Source organism: Heptranchias perlo, chromosome 10 (assembly GCF_035084215.1).
Source record: "Heptranchias perlo isolate sHepPer1 chromosome 10, sHepPer1.hap1, whole genome shotgun sequence".
Taxonomy (NCBI): domain Eukaryota; kingdom Metazoa; phylum Chordata; class Chondrichthyes; order Hexanchiformes; family Hexanchidae; genus Heptranchias; species Heptranchias perlo.
The window spans coordinates 58,000,601-58,025,516 of record NC_090334.1 but is presented as its reverse complement, the minus strand read 5'-3'; the positions used below and the strand labels follow the sequence as shown (position 1 = coordinate 58,025,516).

General features: G+C 41.2%; 2 protein-coding genes across 2 annotated transcripts in view; one reads left to right on the top strand and one right to left on the bottom strand.

Moving 5' to 3' along the window:
• fancm (FA complementation group M) overlaps positions 1-24,916 on the top strand; it is a 119,687-nt gene that overhangs the window by 83,543 nt on the left and 11,228 nt on the right. The window contains exons 14-19 of the mRNA XM_067991853.1: positions 849-3,246; positions 11,706-11,788; positions 13,367-13,432; positions 14,158-14,262; positions 16,119-16,272; positions 17,526-17,629. Coding sequence (XP_067847954.1) covers positions 849-3,246; positions 11,706-11,788; positions 13,367-13,432; positions 14,158-14,262; positions 16,119-16,272; positions 17,526-17,629 — 2,910 coding nt within the window. The remainder of the gene's footprint in view (positions 1-848; positions 3,247-11,705; positions 11,789-13,366; positions 13,433-14,157; positions 14,263-16,118; positions 16,273-17,525; positions 17,630-24,916) is intronic.
• Positions 14,762-24,916, bottom strand: part of tpp1 (tripeptidyl peptidase I) — a 57,503-nt gene continuing 47,348 nt past the window's right edge. Inside the window, exon 14 of the mRNA XM_067991857.1 lies at positions 14,762-14,846. The gene's annotated coding sequence lies outside the window, so the exon portion shown is untranslated. The remainder of the gene's footprint in view (positions 14,847-24,916) is intronic.

Below are 24,916 nucleotides of genomic sequence, written 5' to 3'. Positions count from 1 at the left end.
AAGCCAAGCCTGGAATTGCAGAGACTATCTCCATGATTTGTGAGTGAGATAAGGATTCTGGTAGGCAATGTTACAGAGGTGAAAATAGGTTGTCTTGGTGATAGATGGGATATAGGGTTTGAAGCTCAGAGATTAGGTTCAAATGGAAAAATCTAGCACAAATTTACAGGGTCTGTGGCTCAGATTAAGGAAACTCACATATTTCTGGTAGTGCTAGGGAAATGCCTAACATGAAGCAGCTTCACGGTGTTATGAATGTGGTATATTGCAAAATGACTGCTATGTTCCTGCATTGAGGGAAGCAAAGACTGTATAAAGGTTCAGGTCTACAGCTCCAGCTCATCAATCCCATCCACCTGTTATCCTCATCTAGATAGAACATAAAGTAGGAATGATTTTTCAGATCATTTGGTTTGCTTAATTGTTCAGGTCCTGTTTCTTGACTCTGTCTGACTGTTATTTTTATATTTTTCTGTCCTAAACCCAATCCCTGTACTCATGCCTGAATCAGGGATTGACTGCGATGCTTCTGAGTTAAGTGACTTATTTTTGTCAGTCTGTTCCATAAGCTGCTGACTCTAAGCATGAAGAAGTTGTGTCTTAAGTTTACATTATGACTGCTGGAGACCAGGAACTGACAACAAAACACATAGACTGGTAAAGAATACATTGTGCCAAAGTCTATATTTGATGCCTTTTCCCCCCCTAAAGTCCTCCATAGCAGAACACCTTGTATACTGGTGAGAGTCGTATTCTATAACTTAAAAATATGGGTATCCAATTTGTACACAATGTAAGGTTTATTTAAATCCTAATCTTGCCTTTTCTAATTTGTATTTCTGTTACAGAATGACTGCAGCTATTCATTAGAAATTATGTCTTATTTAAATATGGATGATATTTTTGAAGCAACTCCCACGCTACAACCCCAAGTTACATCTATTTCCATTGCAAATAATCAAGATAAACCAAAAATGGATCAGTTAATGAAGCCTAGATGTGAGAGAAAGAAATGCATAAGTAATAGTGTGAAACAAAATAGTAATTTGCGCACATTAACAAATGAAGATGAGCAATACTCAATTTTTAACATAAGCAAAATGAAAAGGAGAAAGGTTCGATATTCGTCCTCTTGTCCATGTGCAGAATTGGAAACTGCAAACTCCAAAGAAACACAGAAGTCTTCACATTGTGTTTCAAGGAATTGCCGAGACAAAGAAGCTACATTTATCTCTAAGGGAATTCTATCAAATCCAAGTGAACAGATCTGTCAGCCAGAGGGAGAAATTGAGGTTGACATAAATAATGTACAAGAAGCGACTTGCTTTAGTGGGTCAGATATGAGGGAAATCTTGGAGAGTCACATGAAAATCAGTTTGAATGTAAATTCTGCTGCAAGCAGATCAACAAATACTGAAAGGAAAAGTGTTGGCATAAGGAAGAAAGAAAATGGAGAGTGCCACGACCATGAACCAATAAATGATTACATGATGAGGGAACTAATAGCAGCTGGAACACGCAATCTTTGTTCCAAATACCGTGAATCAAACAGCTCCGATTCAGGACACAATAATAGTCTAGTTAATGAAACAGCAATTGATGGGATGAATCTGTCCAAACTCTTTTATCACCCAGACCTTTTCGTAACACAGGACCACAGTCCGCAACAAAGATCCTCAAACGCAGATCCAGGAAGAATCAGACATTCTTATTCTCCAGATGTTGAACATCCCAATTATGATTCAGCAAGGCAAGTTCCCACCAGTGTTGAAATGGTATTGGGAAACGTAAAATCATTTCTTACTACGTCTCCTCCATCATTAGAAAGGTTTCATTTTTGGGAAGAAGTAAATTATGAAGAAAATAGAAGCCAATCAGATATTTCAAAAGCACCACCAGTAAATGTTTTAAAACCAGACCAAGGGGACAACCAATTCCTAGGTGGTTCACCACCAGTCAATAGTAAATCAACAGATTTAGTGACTTGTAGAGAGCCTGTGACCATTACTGAAAATTTGAGTAATCATGTTAACTCAGGATCCAGTCCTTCCTGGGATGATTTATTTGATAATGATATTGAAGAAGACTTGGAACAAGATTGTGAAGCGCAACCAAGCGTAAACCAAGAAGAATTTCATGATCTTTCATATCAGTATCATAATTCAACTGATAAAAACAAAAGCAGAAAAAATAAAACCCTCAAGGATTCAATAAATGATGCACCATTTACATATGAAAAGAGCTTGCCTTTGTTTGAAGATGAGCCATCACTTGATCTTTCAACTCTTCGTGTTCCCAACTACAGCAAACGTTGTGTAATCACACAGGACGTCTCTGGACTGGGGAGGCAGTCTACTGTGTTGGATGAACCACTACAAAATGCTCAAGCAAATAAAAGTTTGGAAAATGGAGAAAATAAACACGATGTAACACGCAGATCACTTTTCGATAAATCAATTCAAAGACACATGCTTAGTGAAAATTTATGCGATGGCCAGTATAGACCTGTTGCTGATGTCAGTAATATTTACAATTGTTCAGATGAACTATTTTCTGTTAACTTTGATCTAGGCTTTTCATTTGAAGACATAGATGAAAAATGTGATGTCTTAATGACCAATACTATTTCCAACAAAGCCACTGAATTCTCAGAACATCTTGCTGGCAAATCATCTTCAGAAAATACAGAATTATCAAAGATAGAACCAGATGAATGCACCCCTGAGATCCAGGAAAAGTGCATCAACATGGTTACTTCAAAATTATTTGCAGCAAGGTCAAAAGTAAAGAGAGATTGTTCAACACCAGTGTCTTTGAAACATACGCCCTTGAAACCAAGCAAATTAGGAACTTTTCCTCATAATGAAAAACAATGTTTAACAACGCAAGAAGTTTCTCTTTTGTCTCCAATTTGTCAGCCTGATCATTGGGTCTCCTCTACCTTTTCTCCAACTTCTGCATCCATTTCAACACCAAAAGGGAAAAGTTCCTCTCTCAATCTCTGTGCTATGGCTTCTATCAACCCACTGTTTAGAAACGATCTGGTGATTTCCCAGAATCCTGTACTCAGCAATGTCGCAGAAGACCCGGAGGCTGTTAAAAAAGGAACCTTGTCTGAATCAGCAGCCTCTCCTAACACTTCTGGGAGCATTGTGAAATGTAGTACAAGTGAAATGCATGGAAAGAAGTCTTTTATAAGTAACAAACAGAATATTTTTCACAAAATTCTTGAATCACCTATTGATGGTAAGATACTTTATTTTCATTTTTGACTGTGAATATGTGCTGAATTTTTTTTATTTCTATTGGGTATTGCTCAAATTTATTAATTGTATTCTAAATTAAGTCAGCCATTTGCTTTCCAGTTAAGCCTTCTCCAGGGAATGCTTCTTTCCAGTGCCAGGTTAGGCTGTGACTCTCAATTCAGACTGCATTGGCACAACAACTGGAGCATTGGTGTCAAGTGAAAACCACTTTGTACTGATGATACGGCTATGGTATAAATGCACCCTTAATGATTTGGGATTGGGCCTTGGTGCTCCTGGGTTAGTGAGGGGAAAGTAGTCATCGGATTTGCTCCGGATCGCCGTTTTGTGGATGTGTGTATAATATAATTATGTGCTACATGTAGCTTATAAACAGGATCAGGCTCTCAGCTGTGAGGCCCACCTGTGCCTGCCAATATTCATTGTTCAACTCACAAGTGAATAATAGCCACTTGGATAAGGTATCGGAAGGTGATTTGTGCCTGGGAAACGATACCTCACAAGTAGTAAATACCTTCGGGGGGGGATGGGAGAAAATTGGTGAGGAAAAAGGGAAAAAAATGAGGGAGGGAGGAAATAATTCAAGCTGTCATTCAGCTTGATTCCATCAGCAATAGCAAGCCATTTTGAATTTTTGTCTTTCATTTGTTGCAACTATCTTAAAATATATTAAAAGTAGACATGAAACTCCGGTTTAATTTGAAGTGACTAAAGTGCTGTTAAAGATACAAGGGAATAATATCCTTTTGTTTTATTCGTTCATGGGATGTGAGCGCCGCATGCAAGACCAGCATTTATTGCCCATCCCTAATTGCCCTTGAGAAGGTGGTGGTGAGCCGCTTTCTTGAACCGCTGCAGTCCGTGTGGTGAAGGTTTTCCCACAGTGCTGTTAGGTAAGGAGTTCCAGGATTTTGACCCAGCGACGATGAAGGAACAGCGATATATTTCCAAGTTGGGATGGTGTGTGACTTGCAGGGGAGTGTGCAGGTTGGGGTGTTGTTCCCATATGCCTGCTGCTCTTGTCCTTCTAGGTGGTAGAGGTCACGGGTTTGGGAGATGCTGTCGAAGAAGCCTTGGCAAGTTGCTGCAGTGCATCGTGTAGATAGTACACACTGCAGTCACGGTGCGCCGGTGGTGAAGGGAGTGAATGTTTAGGGTAGTGGATGGGGTGCCAATCAGGCGGGTTGCATTGTCCTGGATGATGTCGAGCTTCTTGTGTTATTCGAGCTGCATTCATCCAGGCAAGTGGAGAGTATTCCATCACACTCCTGACTTGTGCCTTGTAGATGGTGGAAAGGCTTTGAGGAATCAGGAGGTGAGTCACTTGTAGTAGAATACCCAGTCTCTGACCGGCTCACGTAGCCACAGTATTTATGTGGCTGGTCCAGTTAAGTTTCTCGTCAACGGTGACCCCCAGGATGTTGATGGTGGGGGATTCGGCAATAGTAATGCCGTTGAATGTCAAGGGGAGGTGGTTAGACTCTCTCTTGTTGAAGATGGTCATTGCCTGGAACTTGTCTGGCGCGGGTGTTACTTGCCACTTATCAACCCAAACCTGGATGTTGTCCAGGTCTTGCTGCATGCCAGCATGGACTGCTTTATTATCTGAGGGGTTATGAATGGAACTGAACACTGTGCAATCATCAGCGAACGTCCCCATTTCTGACCTTATGATGGAGGGAAGGTCATTGATGAAGCAGCTGAAGATGGTTGGGCCTAGGACACTGCCCTCAGGAACTTCTGCAGCAATGTCCTGGGGCTGAAATGATTGGCCTCCAACAACCACTACCGTCTTCCTTTGTGCTAGGTATGACTCCAGCATTGGAGAGTTTTCCCCCTGATTCTCATTGACTTCAGTTTTACTAGGGCTCCTTGGTGGCACACTCGGTCAAATGCTGCCTTGATGTCAAGGGCAGTCACTCTTGCCTCACCTCTGGAATTCAGCTCTTTTGTACATGTTTGGACCAAGGCTGTAATGAGGTCTGGAGCCGAGTGGTCCTGTTGGAACCCAAACTGAGCATTGGTGAGCAGGTTATCGGTGAGTAAGTGCCGCTTGATAGCATTGTCGACGACACCTTCCATCACTTTGCTGATGATTGAGAGTAGACTGATGGGACGGTAATTGGCTGGATTGGATTTGTCCTGCTTTTTGTGGACAGGACATACCTGGGCAATTTTCCACATTGTCAGGTAGATGCCAGTGTTGTAGCTGTGCTGGAACAGTTTGGCTAGAGGCGCAGCTAGTTCTGGCAACCAGCATTACAACCGTGATGTTGGGGCCCATAGCCTTTGCTGTATCCAGTGCACTCAGCCGTTTCTTGATATCACGTGGAGTGAATCAAATTGGCTGAAGACTGGCTTCTGTGATGGGGATATCGGAAGGAGACTGAGATGGATCATCCACTCGGCACTTCTGGACGAAGATGGTTGCAAACTCTTCAGCCTTGTCTTTTGCACTCACGTGCTGGACTCTGCCATCATTGAGGATAGGGATGTTCATGGAGCCTCCTCCTCCCATTAGTTGTTTAATTGTCCACCACCATTCACGACTGGATGTGGCAGGACTGCAGAGCTTTGATCTGATCCGTTGATTTGTGGAATCGCTTAGCTCTGTCTATAGCATGTTGCTTCCGCTGTTTAGCATGCATGTAGTCCTATGTTGTAGCTTCACCAGGTTGGCACCTCATTTTTAGGTACGCCTGGTGCTGCTCCTGGCATGCTCTTCTACACTCCTCATTGAACCAGGGTTGATCCCCCTGGTTTGTTGGTAATGGTAGAGAGAGGAATATGCCAGGCCATGAGGTTACAGATTGTGCTGGAATACAATTCTGCTGCTGCTGGTGGCCCATAGCACCTCATGGAAGCCCAGTTTTGAGCTGCTAGATCTGTTCAGAATTGATCCCATTTAGCACGGTGGTCGTGCCACACAACACGTTGGACGGTGTCCTCAGTGTGAAGACGGGACTTCGTCTCCACAAGGACTGTGCGGTGGTCACTTCTGCCAATACTGTCATGGAAAGATGCATCTGCGACAGGTAGACTGGTGAGGACGAGGTCAAGTAAGTTTTTCCTTCGTGTTGGTTCGCTCACCACCTGCTGCAGGTTCAGGCTGGCAGCTATATTCTTCAGGACTTGGCCGGCTCGGTCAATAGAGGTGCTGCTGAGCCACTCTTGGTGATGGACATTGAAATCCCCCACCCAGAGTACATTCTGTGCCCTTGCTACCCTCAGTGCTTCCTCCAAGTGGTGCTCAACATGGAGGAGGACTGATTCATCAACTGAGGGAGGACGGTAGGTGGTAATCAGCAGGAGGTTTCCTTGCCCATGTTTGACCTGATGCCATGAGATTTCATGGGGTCCAAAGTCAATGTTGAGGACTCCAGGGCCACTCCCTCCTGACTGTATATCACTGTGCCCCCACCTCTGGTGGGTCTGTCCTGCCGGTGGGACAGGACATACCCAGGGATGGTGATGGAAGAGTCTGGAACATTGGCTGAAAGGTATGATTCTGAGAGTATGCCTATGTCAGGCTGTTGCTTGACTAGTCTGTGGGACAGCTCTCTCAATTTTGGCACATGTCCCCAGACGATAGTGAGGAGGTCTTTGCAGGGTCGACTGGGCTTGGTTTGCCTTTGTCATGTCTGGTGCCTAGTGGTCCTTCTGGTTTTATTCTTATTGTGACTTTCTGTAGCGAGGTTGTACAACTGAGTGTCTTGCTCGGTGATTTCACATTGATACATATTTTCCTGTACTTTCACATTCCCCTGCAATGATTCAAATAATATTTGTCATAAAATAGTAATATTTAATAGCTGTATGGCCTCGCTTTCCCACTTCTTGCGGCATGCATGTACTCTAAACGAAAAGTACAAAAACTTTTATTAACAGAATTTCACTGTGAGCTGCAATAATGTGTATTCAATGCTGGGTTTGCACCGGGTCCAGGAATCATCAGATTCAGTACTGGAGCTCTGCGCTGGAACGCAAACTTGCAATTTTAGCTGACCGTTTGATTTTTGACTAAGTGAGGACTATATAATATAGCTGAAACCCTTCTAAACTTGATTTCTCCTTCATACCAAGCTTAGAGTTTTAATACGGACACCTTGCTGAAATTCAGTGTTGAATTCAGTAGAGGTGTGTACCACATGTATGATGAATCTCAGATTATTTCCATGGCCACGTTTTTATTGTGTCCTTTCAAATGGCCACACTGTTTGTGTGTTGGTTCAAGAACGCTGCTAATAATGTGGCGGGGTCAGTTCACAACGAAATGTGCCATCCTTTTCTGAATTAGCTCCATGATTAAACAATTTGTTTACTTTCATGGTTGGGGCGAGGAAGAAAACCTGGGACAGATCAGTGCTTGGAATGCTTTGTCGAGCAATTTTGCCTTTGTTCATTTCTCCCCAGTGATCACACAGATAAGACTAGGGTTCAAATCGATAGTACTGTGATTTCTGAATTAACAAAGTCTTAAAACACAATAGCCTAGATTTTCCTGTGCAGGCACCATCCTGGGACAATTTGGGCTTACCACACTGGAAATGTGCTCTGCCGGGACAGCAACCTTAGTCCTTTCGGGCCTAATTTAAATAGCACAGGCAAGCACTGGGGTCTTAGATGTAACAGTAACATTAAAGGGACTGGTGCAGGAGGAGCCACAGGATTATTCAATTTATTCTGAAGCCTAATGATTTTGGAATATTGAGAGGAAAGGTAAACTAGACTTGATTTTTTTTTTTCTTCAATGTTACTAATAATGAGTTCTTTTGGGAGATAGAAGCACAGTTGCGGTCAAAACATAAATGTTAAGTCTTTTTTCTCCGCATTATACTTTCTCAGAAACTGACATGCAAATTTGTGATTTTGTGGCATTCTGGCACTAATAACAAAAGTGTCTCTATGCCAGCTCTGGAAGCAGTGTGCTAGATTTTTATGGGGTACTATTCCCCTGACCTGCACCTGGTTCTATTACAAGAATTTTAGAGCCTTCTGACACCAGTTTGCATGTAATTTACATTCTTGTACCCACTTCATGTGCAACCACCTAGAGAAGCTCTAGAGAATTTGGTGCAGCACCATTCAGGCATAAAAAGTGATTAGTGCCCATTTTTCTGTGTACCTGTCTTTCAGGTGCTGTTTGGTCAGCAGGGCACAGGAAAATCTACCTAAAATTATCCCCTCTCTAGTTCTGTCTCATCGGTCTGTTGGGAGTATATCTCTCCAATCCATGTTTTTATCTTCCATTTCAATCCTTTTTTTTTGAATCAGTACATCGTGTATACAGTGTCTGTGATTTGCTGCTGTAAATGACTGTGGTTAATCAGTGCCTTTTTTCTGCTATTTATTGTGTTATTCATATACCACCGCAACCCCTTTTAGAGACCTAAATGTTGCTTGTGATTCTTTCAAGATGTGTTTTGCCAACTTTCACAAATTATGTTCTTTAAATTTTATGTGTTGAAATATTTGAAAGTAGATCTTCAGAACGCTACAGGGCTAGATAAGCATAAAAACACATGATTTATACAATTTGGTATTGAGTGCCACTGTGGCATCCAAAATAATGGAACAACAGTTGCACAATGTTTGTTGAGTTTTTAATGCTAAGCTGACACTTAACTCGTCTAGTGGCTAAAATCTCAAAACTTTATTCTTAAAAAAAAATGCAATTTGTCGAAGTGTACTTTGTGAAAGTGTGGCTTTCTTCTTCTGTGCCTTTACATTGTTATGAAATGCCGGAAATGTTCATAACTGTTCCTGTGCTTTGCAGTGAGAAATCCTAATGTACAGCCCCCATCTGGAATTTTACTTTATGATCCAGTCATTGCTGTACATTCTGTATAGCGAAATACCACTTGATTTTTGTAGGGTCTAAAAATTTGCTTCTTGAAAATACATATTTGCATTTTAAAATTTTTCAATCACTGCCACCTCTTTGCTTCAAAGTAACCAATGATTCTCCATATTTGATTCTTCCACAAATAATTTATTACTGAACCATGGAAAAGTTTCCATTATCATCTTGCTTTGGAGCTGCTAAATATTTTCTTTATTTTACCCCCTCTGAGTCATGTGACAGTCCAATGGTTATTGGCACCAAAGTACCCTTTTTGCATTCAACTGGTTTAATTTCAGTGCCGCTTTTAAATGTGATTACTTTGTTCTCATTTTAGTGAGGTCATAGTATATGTTACAATGGATGATATGTAGTAATTTCATCTGGGGATTCAACAACAACTTGCATTAATATAGCACCTTTTAATGTAGAAAAACATCCCACGGCACTGCAGAAGCATAAGCAGACAGAAAATGGGTACCAAGCCAACGATGGCGATATTAAGAGGAGTGGCAAGGTGGGTCTTAAAGAAGTAAAGAGAGGTGAAAAGGTGAATGGGTTTAGAGAGTGAATTCCAGAGTGTGGGGCCCAGATGGTTGAAGGTATGGCCGTTAATGGAGGGGCGAAGGAATTGGGGAGGGTTGCACAAGAGGTCAGGGGCAGTGGTGCGGACAGTTTGGGGGGGTTTATTGGGGCTGGAAGAGGTTAGAGATGGGGTACGGTCATAAAGGGATTTAAACATGAGGATGAGAATTTTAAATTGGAGGAGTAGGAGCCAATGTCGGTCAACAGGACAGGACTAATTGAGTGGGACTTCCCAAAGTTTAACTGGAGAAAATTGTAGCTCATTCAAGACTGGATGCCAGACAAGCAGTCTGACAACACAGTGGCATTAGAGGGATTGAGAGGTGGTGAAGTATTTTTGGGTGTTGGCAGCATCCATGTGGAACCTGACGCCATGTCTGCGGATGATCTCACAAAGGCGCAGCATGTAGATGAGGAAGAGGAGGGGTCAAGATAGATCCATGGGAGACTCGAGGTAATGGTGTGGGGGTAGGAAGAGAAACCATTTCTTCAGGTGCCCTGACTATGATTTGATAGTTAGGAGTGGAACCAAGTGAGGGCAGTCCCACTGATCTGAATGGAGGAGAGGCATTGGAGGGGGATGGTGTGGTCGACTGTTTCAAAGGCTTTAGAGAGGTCGAGAAGGATGAGGGGGGAAAATGCGTCATGGTCACAGTTACAGAGGATAATTTAGGGCTGTGGCAGAGGTGAAAACTTGATTGGAGAGATTTGAAACATGGAGTTGCGGGAAAATTGGGCACGAATTTGGAAGGTGAAACACGTTCCATGACTTTGGAGAGGAAAGAGTTTGTAGATGGGATGGTAGTTTCCAAGGAATGTGTACTGATTCAGATGTTATCTATATAAATGAGTTGAACGTTGCTAAATTGGTTGATGTCATTTGAATTATGCAATTGCTCCCTTCAGACCCAGGGCTTTTATTAGCATATTGAATACAATGTTTTATACATGATACATACTGTGAGCCATTAAATGGTTCACTGGTATAAAATATTTTCTAACTGTCACTTCACTATCCATTTGATGTGAAATAAAATGTTATTTATTTGTTAAACTAAGTCTCATAAACCTTCAGATTTGGTTACAGTGGTGGAGGATTGTTTGTTGAGCAGTCATTTGTGTGGGAGCACCTCAGAGAAATTAACTGGGCAGAACAGTTTAAATGAAATAAAAGTTGCACAGGACACTGAAATATAGATGTTAATTTCCATATCCACAGAAGCATCTCTCCCAAGTGCTTGTCAGTTTATAGAGTACTCCATTTTCCTGGGAGGAACTTTCCTTTGTCTCCCTGCTACAGACTGTCAGGGAAAATATGGAATATTCAATATCAGCTTTTCCTGTTCCCCCACCCCTGCTCCTTCAAAAAATAATGGTTTCGTAATATGATTTCAGGGCTTACTTTGATCTGCTTGTTTATAAACTTTAAGTACTTGACTGTTTTCTTTCATCCTTTCTACTTAATTTCACAAGTTTTACAATAAGCTTTTTGTCCTAAAGAATGTGCGCTACACATTATGCCCGATATGGAAACATTCTGCCATCTTCAAATGGTTGGTACAAAGTGGAAACAAAGTCATGAATTAATGGAAACCCAATTGTGAACCTAAATGAACTGTCAAACTGCAGTTACTTATTGATGGCAATAGGAAGGCAGCACTTGAAATATTCAGACATACATAGTGTTCACCTTGAAGTGTATTTATTCTGTAAGTAACCACTTGCATTGTAAGTAATGGGTTGCATTCTCTTAATGATTTAAAAAAAAACACAACCACTTACTGCTGTATTTGTCCCCATGATTGGTCCATGTTACTTAATATGCTTGAGTCAGCATTACAAATCTATAGAAAACTATTTTCAGACAAGAAAAAAATTGTAAAGTTAAAAGACCATTAGGCAACTGTGCTTTTTTGCTCTGGGTATGAAAATATTTGTTCTATCAGTTTTTAGAAAGGATGATTAATAATTAACCATGTTTCTGATGTATAGGAAAATGTTTCTTTCCTCAGGTGGATGCAACAGTGAGAGTGAAGATGAAGTTATCAGAAGACCTAGTAAAAAAGTGAAACTCGGTGTTCTTGAGTCTCCTGAGGTGAGTCGATTGCATAATAACTGAATGCTACCAAAGTACATCATTCTATAAGTTCATTCTAAATGGCATTTTTCTCATGTCAAAACTTAAGTAAACTAAGAATGTACAGGAAAGCACACTGGGTACCACAAATTCATTGTTTTGAGCTACTGTCTTAGGAACAGAAGTAGGCCATTCAGCCCCTCGAGTGTGTTCTGCCATTTAATTAGATCATGACTGGTCTGTACCTCAACTTAATTTACCTGCCTTTGTTTTTAATTTGACATATGACTACAACACTGACAGATTAAATTTGTGACAGTCACTGCAAGTTTTTGTGAGACTTAATCAAAATGAATTATGAGGAAATAACACTGCTATGTTAATTGCAATCAAATGAATAAATTGTTTCATAATCTAAAAACATAATCTGAAAATGTATTGCATAGGAACAGTAGGCCATTCAGCCCCTTGAGACTGTTCTGCCACTCAGATCATGTTTGATCTGTACCTCAACTCCATTTACCTGCCTTTGTTCCATATCCCTCGATACCCTTACCTAACAAAAAATCTATCGATTTCAGTCCTGAAAATTTCAATTTACCCAACATCCATAGCCTTTGGGGGAGCGAGTTCCAGATTTCCACTACCCTTTGTGCAAAAGTGTTTCCTGATTTCATTCCTAAATGTCCTAGTTCTAGTGTTAATATTATGCCCTTTTGTTCTGGATTCCTCCATCAGAGGAAATAGTTTCTCTGTATCTAACCTATCGAATTCCTTTATTTTTTTAAAGACATTGATTGGATCACCACTCAACCTTCTAAACTCGAGAATACAAGCCAAGTTCATGCAACCTGTCCTCATAATTGAACCCTTTATGCCTTGGTATCATTCTGGTGAATCAGCACTGTACCCCCTTCAAGGCCAGTATAATCTTCCTAAGGTTCGGTGCCCAAAACTGAGCACAGTATTCCAGATGGGGTCTGACCAAGGCTCTGTGCAACTGAAGCATCACTTCCCCTTGAGTGGGGAGGAGGACTCATTAAATGATGTACTGTAAAGGTTAAAACCTGGTGGTATTAAACTGAGTGAATGTGGTCATGTATATGTTCATCATTGCATGTTGAAAGGCTAAAGCAGAAGTTGTAAGTACTGACAGCTGTGGGTGCATGGAGGCCCAGTTCAATGGGGCTGCAGTGCATTACACTACATTCCTAGGATGCTGGCATCTACCTACAGGTTCACAATGTTGATATTGATGGTACTGTTGCTAGGGGGAGGTCTTGATGCAGCTGAAGGTGTTTCCCTCACAGAAAGGGAATGACTCCAGCATTAGCAGAGGTATGGCAGCAGGGTGTTTTACCGTTTCTCTGTTAGGCACTGGAATGTTGCCAAGGGAAACCAAAAAGATGGACAAAATAATAAACTGAAAACTGGAGAGAGAATGAATGAATTCATTGAATTTGAAGCTCTTCCACACAAGAGGTTGAGAAAATGGAAGCTGACATTCTTGCCTGTGTTGCTGGTGATGAGCCATGCAGTTTCCATGATCAGTAGTAAATAAGAGTTTAATTTTCATGCAAGTATTTTGTGTTGCAGGTGACAAGTACCAGTGATATTGACTCACCTTTTTTAGCTGATCGAAAACCCAGGAAAACACTTAATGTACGTAAATGATTAAGACATTCTTGTGGAACGAACATACATACATGCATACATACATACATACATACGGAAAATATGGAAAAGATTTCATATGGTGCCAGGATTTGGACCTATTACTCATTTAAACCCCTCATCTACCAGATCCTGTAAATAAAGCCAACTGTGTTAGCTATATTTTCCAATCATTGTAAATGGATGTCTGTCCCTAGACTTTTTCAGAAGGGTGTGTGAAAAATTGAGCCCTGTTTTCAAGGACATTATCCCTTCAGGAAGCTCAGTCTGCTGCTTTTGCAAATTAATTTGCCTTTGCCAACATTGACCTGAAAGGCATGAAATGAGATTAAGTAAAATACATGATTGTATTGGATAAATGATCTTTTGGACATTGGTGAGAATTTACTTCAATCATAACTGGCCTTCAAAATATGGGAGAAACTAATGCAGTAAGAGTTGAATGTTTAATTTTCTCTGCACATAATTATTTAACAGAAGTCCGACATGAAACTATTACTGCGTTACGTTTATGACCTAGAGCATAGTTTTTGAGACATAACCAAGCTTCTGTTGGTTTGAAACTACATTACATCTATTAGTAAGATGTGCAATGACTTCCACTAGTTCACAGCTAGGCCCTTGTACACACCACTGAAGTGCCAGCGCAACATTTTGGGTGAAGGGAAGGAAATGAAACTGAACCTTGATTTATGGGTAATTTAACTTCTCAGTTACGCTTTACGGACAGTGAAGATGATGATGATTTTAGAGCAACTTCAACCGAGAATAATAAAGGTACCAAATTGTCCAGAAACATTCATCGTTCCTGGAGGAAGGTAGGTGCAGTCCTAGTTACTTATTCAGTTATTGCATGAACCAGTATGTGTACTTTTTTGGTATATATTGTAGGTCAGTGATTTGGTATTAAGATGTAGTAGTAGCACACAGGACAAATATCAGTACCCTGTATAGTTTTAGGACAGAATTTTCAGTTAAATAAAATTTACATATTTAGAGAATCCATAATGGTTTTGAGCTTAGCCATCTTTTGAATTGATTTAGAATCATTGAATGGTTATAGCATAGAAGGAGGCCATTCGGCCCATCGAGCCCGTGCTGGCCAATAAGATTTGCTCTTTTTTTAAATACAAGACTGGCTACCATGGAAACATAATCTTGGGCAAAAGTCATGGCAGTTTAGTTCAAGTTACTTTGAAGTGGATGTTTTTCATATAAATGAATCATCAGAATTCTCCATTGACGTGGAATAATCACAAGATTTGATGTTAGAGAATGGGCTTCTTTATTGCAGACTTGGCTTCTCCGCTCCAGCTACACCATACTTCATTACTAAACTTTTCACTATAGTCTGTACTGTAGGTTGTATGAAAATGTCTTCCCTTTGCTGAGTTTTCTACCTCTACATTCAAAAAAAAAGTAAGGCAGAGTATTAATCCCTCTTTGAAAATTGATATATACCTTAGAAACAAGATTGAAATAGAATCCATGGTGATAATGTTATCCCTTTGGTGCTGGTTTTTAATTCTAGTCCGATTGCAGCCAGTCCAGTCTCAATGTCTAATTGATCTGATTTTGAAAATTGATTTTTTTTTATCATGCTTTCTTGTATTTTGACATTGCAATGCTTAGTAATTGATTTTGGTACGTAAGAATGAAGTTGGGCAATCATTTGCAGCAACCTCAATTTTCAGGGCTGCCTTGCTGTGACTAGTATAAAATTGGGCAGCTCCAATGATAACATCAGTATTATGGGTGGATTAAGACTGGAACTGGGAAAACTGGAGGGAGGGAAGAATTGCCTGACTTTTTACCTGGAACCCTCTCAGTGCATCTATTTCAACAACTACAACTACTTACATTTATATAGCACCTTTTAACAAGTGAAACACCCCAAGGTGCTTAATTCAGTTCTATCAGTGTCTGTATCCCTTCCTCCCAGTCAGTACAGATTGGGACAGAAACTCAACATATGGAGAATTTCGGGTATGAACTCTTGGCAAAGTGTACCCCATTCCACCCATTCCAGTTCCATAAATCATTGTTTGTGTGGATTCTCAACAATAAGAATAATTTATATGGATGGCACTTTTCACATCCTCAGGACGTCCCAAAGTGCTTCACAGCCTATGAATTGCTTTTGCAGTCTAGGCAAACTCAGAAGCTAATTTGTGCACAACAAAGTGCCACAAAGTGCAAATAAGATAAATGACCAGGTAATCTGTTCTTTGACTATTGGCCAGAACACCAGGAGAAAACTCCTACACTTTGAATAGTGCCATGAGATCTTTTACATCCACCTGATCAAGCAGTTACAGCCTCAGTTTAACACCTCATCCTAAAGAAGGCACCTCTGACCACGCAGCATTCCTTCAGTACTGCACTCAGATGTCAGCCAAGGTTATGTGCTCAGGTCTATCAAGTAAAAAGATAATATGCTCTCTTTTTTTTGTATGTTCATGTGTATCAAAACAGTTGTACGCTATACACTTCACACTGATCTGTACAACATCTCAAATTACAAAAATCCATATACTGGTATTTTTACAAGGAGCACCATTTGCTGTCAATATAACTTTTCTATTGCAAGGTATGTATCTGAAATTTTGAGATGTCAAAGGATTGCTACTTGAATACAATTGTTAATTGGCAGCTGTCTTGCTTTTTCCATTAGCATGCTGCTCGACAGTTTCTTGATGAAGAGGCTGAACTTTCCTCGGAGGGAGCAGAAAATGTGTCCTCTGATGAAGATGATTCTGACAACATCAACGATGCTTCTTTGAAACATTTCATCAATGATGCATCCCAACTTTCACAAGTTATAAGTGGTAACTTCCTACAACAATTCAAAATCTGAAATGATGTCCATATTAGTTAATGTTTACAGAGAGCACAGTTCTGTCAATGTTATTTGGAACTGTATTTTTTCAAAAATAAATTAGAAAGCTGAATTACCAATGTCCTCAGTGACTTTATCCAATGAATAGCTGAGCCAAATAGACCAGAAAGATTTGATACCTGGTCTGTGTTGTTAGCTGATCAGCTTGTTCAAAAGAGGATGGGAGCAGAGAAAATTGGCATAAAAACAAATAAATTAGAAATAAATACTACCTGTTATATTTAAGCTTCATTTTGAGTTATTGTCCTTTTAATTTTTTAAATAAAACAAGCTGACTAGCCAGTGAGTAAACAGTTGGAGGATGTGCATAGAAAATCTGAACTTGCAGCAAGAATAGGGACTAGAAATTTTCTCTACTGAATATGTGGAGTAAACTCCCAGGAAAAGCAATTAATGCTGTGTTCATTCTATCTTTTTTTTAAAAATTGATAGAATTTTTAAAAAAATTGATAAATGCCATTTAAGATTTGGGATTGAACACTAATTAAAGTAAGAAATTATTGAATATTCAATGGAAATGATGGTTTTAGTATTTCTGAGACCATGGGCGTGTTATCTGTGAAGTTCAACTGTCAAAGTTGAATAATGTGGGTTGTAAGGTTGGATTACTGTCCGAAGGCAGAGAATGGGAACCTGCCTTTTTTTTTCTCAGTAATTAACCCACTAGCAAAATCGCAGAAAAAAGTCTCTTTGAAATGTGTTATTCCTGAGAATGTGATTTTGTTAATGGGTTATTTAATCTTAGAGAAAAGTATTTACATTTAAATTCCATTGTGATGTCTCTCCTTTCTGTTGAGTTTTGCATTTTTTGTATTAAATTATTATCTGGTAGATCATCTCTGCAACCTAAGTGGATCTAAATTGATATGAGTACTGGCAATTCTGATTCCTATTGGGTGATCTCCCTACTTGGACAAAACCAGCTACTACCCAAATTAGCACTAGGTCACACCTTCAAGTTGAATTGGGAGGAACTGATGCTCCATTAAATTTGTGGTAACTGTGTCCTTGCATTCATAACAAAATTTCCGAGTTTTCTTATCTATACATCTATTTAAAATGTTAGAAAGATAAAATGCATTCTTGCCCGTTCAGAATTAATTTACATGTTAGTGCTTATTTGAAGGACTTTACAACCATGCTATCACAAATTTAATGAATTGTTTGTCATTTTACCCTTAGATGGTGATATGCAAGAAATTTATCTGAAGTCTGTTCGTAGTCCAAATATCCACAATAAGAAAAAAATGGTGTACAACAAAAATGAATTGACCATCTTCTCACAGGTAAGGTCTAACTGTTCAGATTTTGTGTTAAATTAGATCTGTTCTTTTGGCTGGTTAAAGAGAAAATTGCTGCAGGTTTGAGAAATTTGAATTGTGAAGGTTTACTGTGCCAAATTGTGGCTTTGTAGTCATAGATCTGTGTTAGAAACACTGCAAAATGCCAATGGTTTTCATTTCATTCTGTTCCCCAATGTCTTTGGGTTACTCAAACTAATGGTCAGTTGGCTGTCTGTTTGCATGCCTGCATAACTATGTTTCAGGAAATGTGCAATATTAGTACAGGGTGCTTCAGTCAATGCTTTTCCCACTCCTGCTCTTTTGCTGTGTGAAAATGACCGTCTGTAACTTCATTGGCTTTGGGAGCTCAGTGTGTGGAATATTATAGAAACAAATCTGCATCCTACCTCTCCATGGCGTCAGTACAATGTCATTGAGCACTGCCTTCTAGGGAGAGAGAAGTTTTTATAGATGAGGTATTAAAGACTGCGTGGGGGTCAGAATAGGAGAGGAAACCCTGGTTCCCAGAGAAGGAGGGTTGGTCTCTGTTAGAAATGGGGCCAAAAGTAGTGGTTGGGTGGTGGGGCAGGAGCAAGTCATCCCTGGTGCTCTCCAACAGTTTCTCTCCTCTGGAAGGAGATGATGTAGAGACTCCACCTTCTCGAGGGCAATTAGGGATGGGCAATAAATGCCGGCCTTGCCAGCGACGCCCACATCCCGTGAACGAATAAAAAAAAACTTGGCTGCGACAGGCAAGGATGTGCCATGCACTGAGGCAATCCAGCAGCCTGTCGGGGAAGAAGGGAAAGGACAAAGAGTAAGTATAATTCTATACAATTATTTGGTTTACAGATAGAATTCTGCTCAAACTGGACCCAGAAAAGCGAGTGGTATGTTGTCTCCCGGGTGTACTGGCCGAGGATCAGAATGCCAGAAGGAGCAGATGAGGATCCAATTGTTGTCAGTGTAGGGAGGAACATGGGTAGAAATAGACCAGCGATTCTTCATGCTGAATTTAGGGCATTAGGATGAAAGCTTAATGGAAGGACCTCAAGTTTAGTATTTTCTGAAATACTACCCGTGCCACGTGCCAGTGAAGAGAGAACGAGGGTAATTAGGAAGACCAATGTGTGGCTAAGGCTTTGCTGCAAGAAAACAGGATTTTGGTTCCAGTGGGACACCTTTTGGAATATGGGGAGCCTATAGACTGGATTGGCTCTACCTAAACAAAATGGGGGGTAGAGGTGTTGGCAGGCACGATAGATAGAATGGTGGAGTGGTGTTTAAACTAGATGCAGGGATAGTTGCAGTAGGTGTGAGAGAGCACCCATACTGATTGGAGCACACCTTAAAGTTGTTCCAGTGAAAATATAAATTGAAGTTTAATGAGTCTAAATTCCAGTGGTGAGTGAAAATCAAAGTAAAAATGTTTTTTTTAAAAAAGTAAATGGGAAAGGTAAAAAGCAAATGGAGCTTTGTTTGCCTTAATGCAAGAAGTCTGACAAACAAGATATGTGACCTGGAAGGTTTTGCAGGGGGTGATGGATTGGAAATCATTAGCATTACACTGACATGATGGAATTATTACAATCAATGGGATACATGTCAGCAGCCTGGAAGAATGCTACAGGTGGGGTCCTGCAAGGGTTTGTTTTGGGATCTCTTTTGTTTAATATCTTCATAAATGATCTAGAGCTAGGGGCCACATGCCCAGTGGCTAAATTTGCAGGTGATGCAAAACTACTGAAGGTGGTAGACTGTAAAGCTGGACACGAATTTAGGGCAACTTCAGTCAAGAATAATAAAGATATCAAATTGTCCAGCATCTTTTAACATTCCTGGAGATGCAGTCCTAGTTACCTATTCAATTATTTCGGTATGTAAGAATGACATTGGGCAACCATTTGCAGCAACCTCAATTTTCAGGGCTGCCTTGCTGGACTAGTGTAAAAATTTGGCAGCTCCTATGATGACATCAATATCATGTGGTGGAGTAAGATTGGAAATGGGAAAACTGGAGGGAGGGAGGAATGTCTGACTTTTTTTACCTCGAACCCAAGGGATTGTCTCAGTGCATCTATTTCAACAACAACAACTTGCATTTATATAGCACCTTTAACAAGTAAAACACCCCGTGGTGCTTAATTCAGTTCTATCAGTTTCTGTATCCCTTCCTCCCAGACAGTACAGCTTGAGACAGAAACTCAACATATGGAGAATTTTGGGTATGAACTCTTGGCAAAGTGTACCACCATTCCAGTTCCATAAATCATTTTGTGTGGATTCTCAACAATAAGAAAGAATGGTATTTATATGGATGGCACTTTTCACATCCTCAGGATGTCCCAAAGTGCTTCACAGCCAATGAATTGCTTTTGCAGTCTAGGCAAACAACAGCTAATTTGTGCACAGCAAAGTGCAAATAAGGTAAATGGCCAGTTAATCTGTTCTTCGACTGTTGGCCAGGACACCACGAAAACTCTCCTACACTTTGAATAGTTGTAAACAATTTTACAACACCAAGTTATAGTCCAGCAATTTTATTTTAAATTCACAAGCTTTCGGAGGCTTCCCCCTTCGTCAGGTGAACGATGTGAAATGAAATCCTCGAAATGAAATCGCATTTATAATTCACAGAACAATGCTTGGTGAGTACAGACAGTTTTTTCAACTGCCCGTTGCCAAGGCAATCAGTGTGCAGACAGACAGGTGTTACCTGCCAGGTCTCACAGAATATACAAATCACCAAAAAAAACAACAAACAAAAAAAAAACAGATAGAGAGGTAGAAACATAGAAAAGACAGCAACTGACCCGTTATATTAAAAACAGATAACATTTGTTCGCTGGTGAGGTAACGTGTAGCGTGACATGAACCCAAGATCCCGGTTGAGGCCGTCCTCATGGGTGCGGAACTTGGCTATCAATTTCTGCTCGACGATTTTGCGTTGTCGTGTGTCTCGAAGGCCGCCTTGGAGAACGCTTACCCGAAGGTCGGTGGATGAATGTCCATGACTGCTGAAGTGTTCCCCGACTGGGAGGGAACCCTCCTGTTTGGCGATTGTTGCGCGGTGTCCGTTCATCCGTTGTCGCAGCGTCTGCATGGTCTCGCCAATGTACCATGCTCTGGGGCATCCTTTCCTGCAACGTATGAGGTAGACAACGTTGGCCGAGTCACAGGAGTATGAACCATGCACCTGGTGGGTGGTGTCCTCTCGTGTGATGGTGGTATCTGTGTCGATGATCTGGCATGTCTTGCAGAGGTTACCGTGGCAGGGTTGTGTGGTGTCGTGGACGCTGTTCTCTTGAAAGCTAGGTAATTTGCTGCGAACGATGGTCTGTTTGAGGTTGGGTGGCTGTTTAAAGGCGAGTAGTGGAGGTGTGGGGATGGCCATAGCGAGGTGTTTGTCCTCATTGATGACATGTTGAAGGCTGCGGAGAACATGGCGTAGTTTCTCCGCTCCGGGGAAGTACTGGACGACAAAGGGTACTCTGTTGGTTGTGTCCCGTGTTAGTCTCCTGAGGAGGTCTATGCGATTTTTTGCTGTGGCCCGTCGGAACTGTCGATCGATGAGTCGAGCGTCATGAATCGACAGTTCCGACGGGCCACAGCAAAAAATCGCATAGACCTCCTCAGGAGACTAACACGGGACGCAACCAACAGAGTACCCTTTGTCGTCCAGTACTTCCCCGGAGCGGAGAAACTACACCATGTTCTCCGCAGCCTTCAACATGTCATCAATGAGGACAAACACCTCGCTATGGCCATCCCCACACCTCCACTACTCGCCTTTAAACAGCCACCCAACCTCAAACAGACCATCGTTCGCAGCAAATTACCTAGCTTTCAAGAGAACAGCGTCCACGACACCACACAACCCTGCCACGGTAACCTCTGCAAGACATGCCAGATCATCGACACAGATACCACCATCACACGAGAGGACACCACCCACTAGGTGCATGGTTCATACTCCTGTGACTCGGCCAACGTTGTCTACCTCATACGTTGCAGGAAAGGATGCCCCAGAGCATGGTACATTGGCGAGACCATGCAGACGCTGCGACAACGGATGAACGGACACCGCGCAACAATCGCCAAACAGGAGGGTTCCCTCCCAGTCGGGGAACACTTCAGCAGTCATGGACATTCATCCACCGACCTTCGGGTAAGCGTTCTCCAAGGCGGCCTTCGAGACACACGACAACGCAAAATCGTCGAGCAGAAATTGATAGCCAAGTTCCGCACCCATGAGGACGGCCTCAACCGGGATCTTGGGTTCATGTCACGCTACACGTTACCCCACCAGTGAACAAATGTTATCTGTTTTTAATATAACGGGTCAGTTGCTGTCTTTTCTATGTTTCTACCTCTCTATCTTTTTTTTTTGTTTGTTGTTTTTTTTTGGTGATTTGTATATTCTGTGAGACCTGGCAGGTAACACCTGTCTGTCTGCACACTGATTGCCTTGGCAACGGGCAGTTGAAAAAACTGTCTGTACTCACCAAGCATTGTTCTGTGAATTATAAATGCGATTTCATTTCGAGGATTTCATTTCACATCATTCACCTGACGAAGGGGGAAGCCTCCGAAAGCTTGTGAATTTAAAATAAAATTGCTGGACTATAACTTGGTGTTGTAAAATTGTTTACAATTGTCAACCCCAGTCCATCACCGGCATCTCCACACTTTGAATAGTGCCATGGGACCTTTTACATCCACCTGATCAAGCAGATAGAGCCTCAGTTTAACACCTCATGCTAAAAGAAGGCACCTCTGACCATGCAGCAGTTCAGTATTGTACTGAGATGTCAGCCTGGCTTATGTGCTCAAGCCTATCAGGTAAAAAGATAATATGCTGTCCTTCTTTGTATGTTCATATGTATCAATGATGTGGAGATGCCGGTGATGGACTGGGGTTGACAATTGTAAACAATTTTACAACACCAAGTTATAGTCCAGCAATTTTATTTTAAATTCACAAGCTTTCGGAGGCTACCTCCTTCCTCAGGTGAACGATGTGGAAAAATCATTTTTCCACATCGTTCACCTGAGGAAGGAGGTAGCCTCCGAAAGCTTGTGAATTTAAAATAAAATTGCTGGACTATAACTTGGTGTTGTAAAATTGTTCACATATGTATCAAAGCAGTTGTATGGTATGTCTCTACTGTTAAGGCAGGGAAAGGATTTCTAGAGTTAATGGAAGACTGTTTTTCTTTCAGGGTGTGACAAATTAACTTATTGGGGGTAAGGCAGGGGATGTGGTATATTTGATTTCAGTAATACCTTTGATACAGATCCTCTGGAAAGCCTGGTACTGAAAATAAAGAAAGCAGGAATCAGTGGAAATATTTTACAATAGATATTTAATTGGTTGACAGAATCCTGAGGGTGGTGGTGCAGGAATTGTCAGCAGCCTGGGAGAATATTACAAGTGGGGTCCAACAGGGGTCTGTTTTAGGACCTCTTTTGTTTAATATCTTCATAAATGATCTGGAGCTAGGGACCACATGCCCAGTGGCTAAATTTGCAGATGATGCAAAGCTACTGAATGTGGTAGACTGCAAAGCTGAACATGATAATCTACAGGAGGATTTAAATATACTTGGGAATTGGGACAAGCAGCAGAAGAAATTCACTGTAGAGAAATGCAAAGTGCTTTACAGGGGGACAAAACATCCAGGAAGGGATTAATACTTAAATGGAAAGAAAATAATAAGAACATAAGAACATAAGAAATAGGAGCAGGAGTAGGCCAATCGGCCCTTCGAGCCTGCTCCACCATTTAATAAGATCATGGCTGATCTGATCCTAACCTCAAATCTAAATTCATGTCCAATTTCCTGCCCGCTCCCCGTAACCCCTAATTCCCTTCACTTCTAGGAAACTGTCTATTTCTGCTTTGAATTTATTCAATGATGTAGCTTCCACAGCTTCCTGGGGCAGCAAATTCCACAGACCCACCACCCTCTGAGTGAAGAAGTTTCCCCTCATCTCAGTTTTGAAGGAGCAGCCCCTTATTCTATGATTATGCCCCCTAGTTCTAGTTTCACCCAACCTTGGGAACATCCTCACCGCATCCACCCGATCAAGCCCCTTCACAATCTTATATGTTTCAATAAGATCGCCTCTCATTCTTCTGAACTCCAATGAGTAGAGTCCCAATCTACTCAACCTCTCCTCATATGTCTGCCCCCTCATCCCCGGGATTAACCAAGTGAACCTTCTTTGTACTGCCTCAAGAGCAAGTATGTCTTTTCTTAAGTATGGGGACCAAAACTGTATGCAGTATTCCAGGTGCGGTCTCACCAATACCTTATATAACTGCAGCAATACCTCCGTTTTTATATTCTATCCCCCTAGCGATAAATGCCAACATTCCGTTGGCCGCCTTGATCACCTGCTGCACCTGCATACTAACTTTTTGATTTTCTTGCACTAGTACCCCCAGATCCCTTTGTACTGCAGTACTTTCCAGTCTCTTGCCATCAAGAAAATAACTTGCTCTCTGGTTTTTCCTGCCAAAGTGCATAACCTCACATTTTCCAATATTGTATTGCATCTGCCAAATCTCTGCCCACTCACCCAGCCTGTCTATATCCCCCTGCAGGTTTTTTATGTCCTCCTCACTCTCTACTTTCACTCCCATCTTTGTATCATCTGCAAACTTCGATATGTTGCACTCGGTCCCCTCCTCCAAATCGTTAATATAGATTGTAAAGAGTTGGGGACCCAGCACCGACCCCTGTGGAACACCACTGGCTACTGGTTGCCAGTCCAAGAATGAACCATTTATCCCAACTCTCTGCTTCCTGTTAGATAACCAATCCTCCACCCATGCCAGAATATTACCCCCAATCCAGTGATTCTTTATCTTGAGCAATAATCTTTTATGTGGCATCTTGTCGAATGCCTTCTGGAAGTCTAAATACACTACGTCCACTGGTTCCCCTTTATCCACCCTGTACGTTATGTCCTCAAAGAACTCAAGCAAATTTGTCGGACATGACTTCCCCTTCGTAAAGCCATGCTGACTTTGTCCTATTAAATTATGTTTGTCCAAATGTTCTGCTACTGTCTCCTTAATAATAGACTCCAAAATTTTACCCACCACAGATGTTAGGCTAACTGGTCTATAATTTCCAGCCTTCTGTCTACTACCCTTTTTAAATAAGGGTGTTATATTAGCAGTTTTCCAATCTGCCGGGACCTTTGCTGAGTCCCGAGAATTTTGGAAAATTATTACCAAAGCATCCACAATCCCTACTGCCACTTCCCTCAAGACCCTAG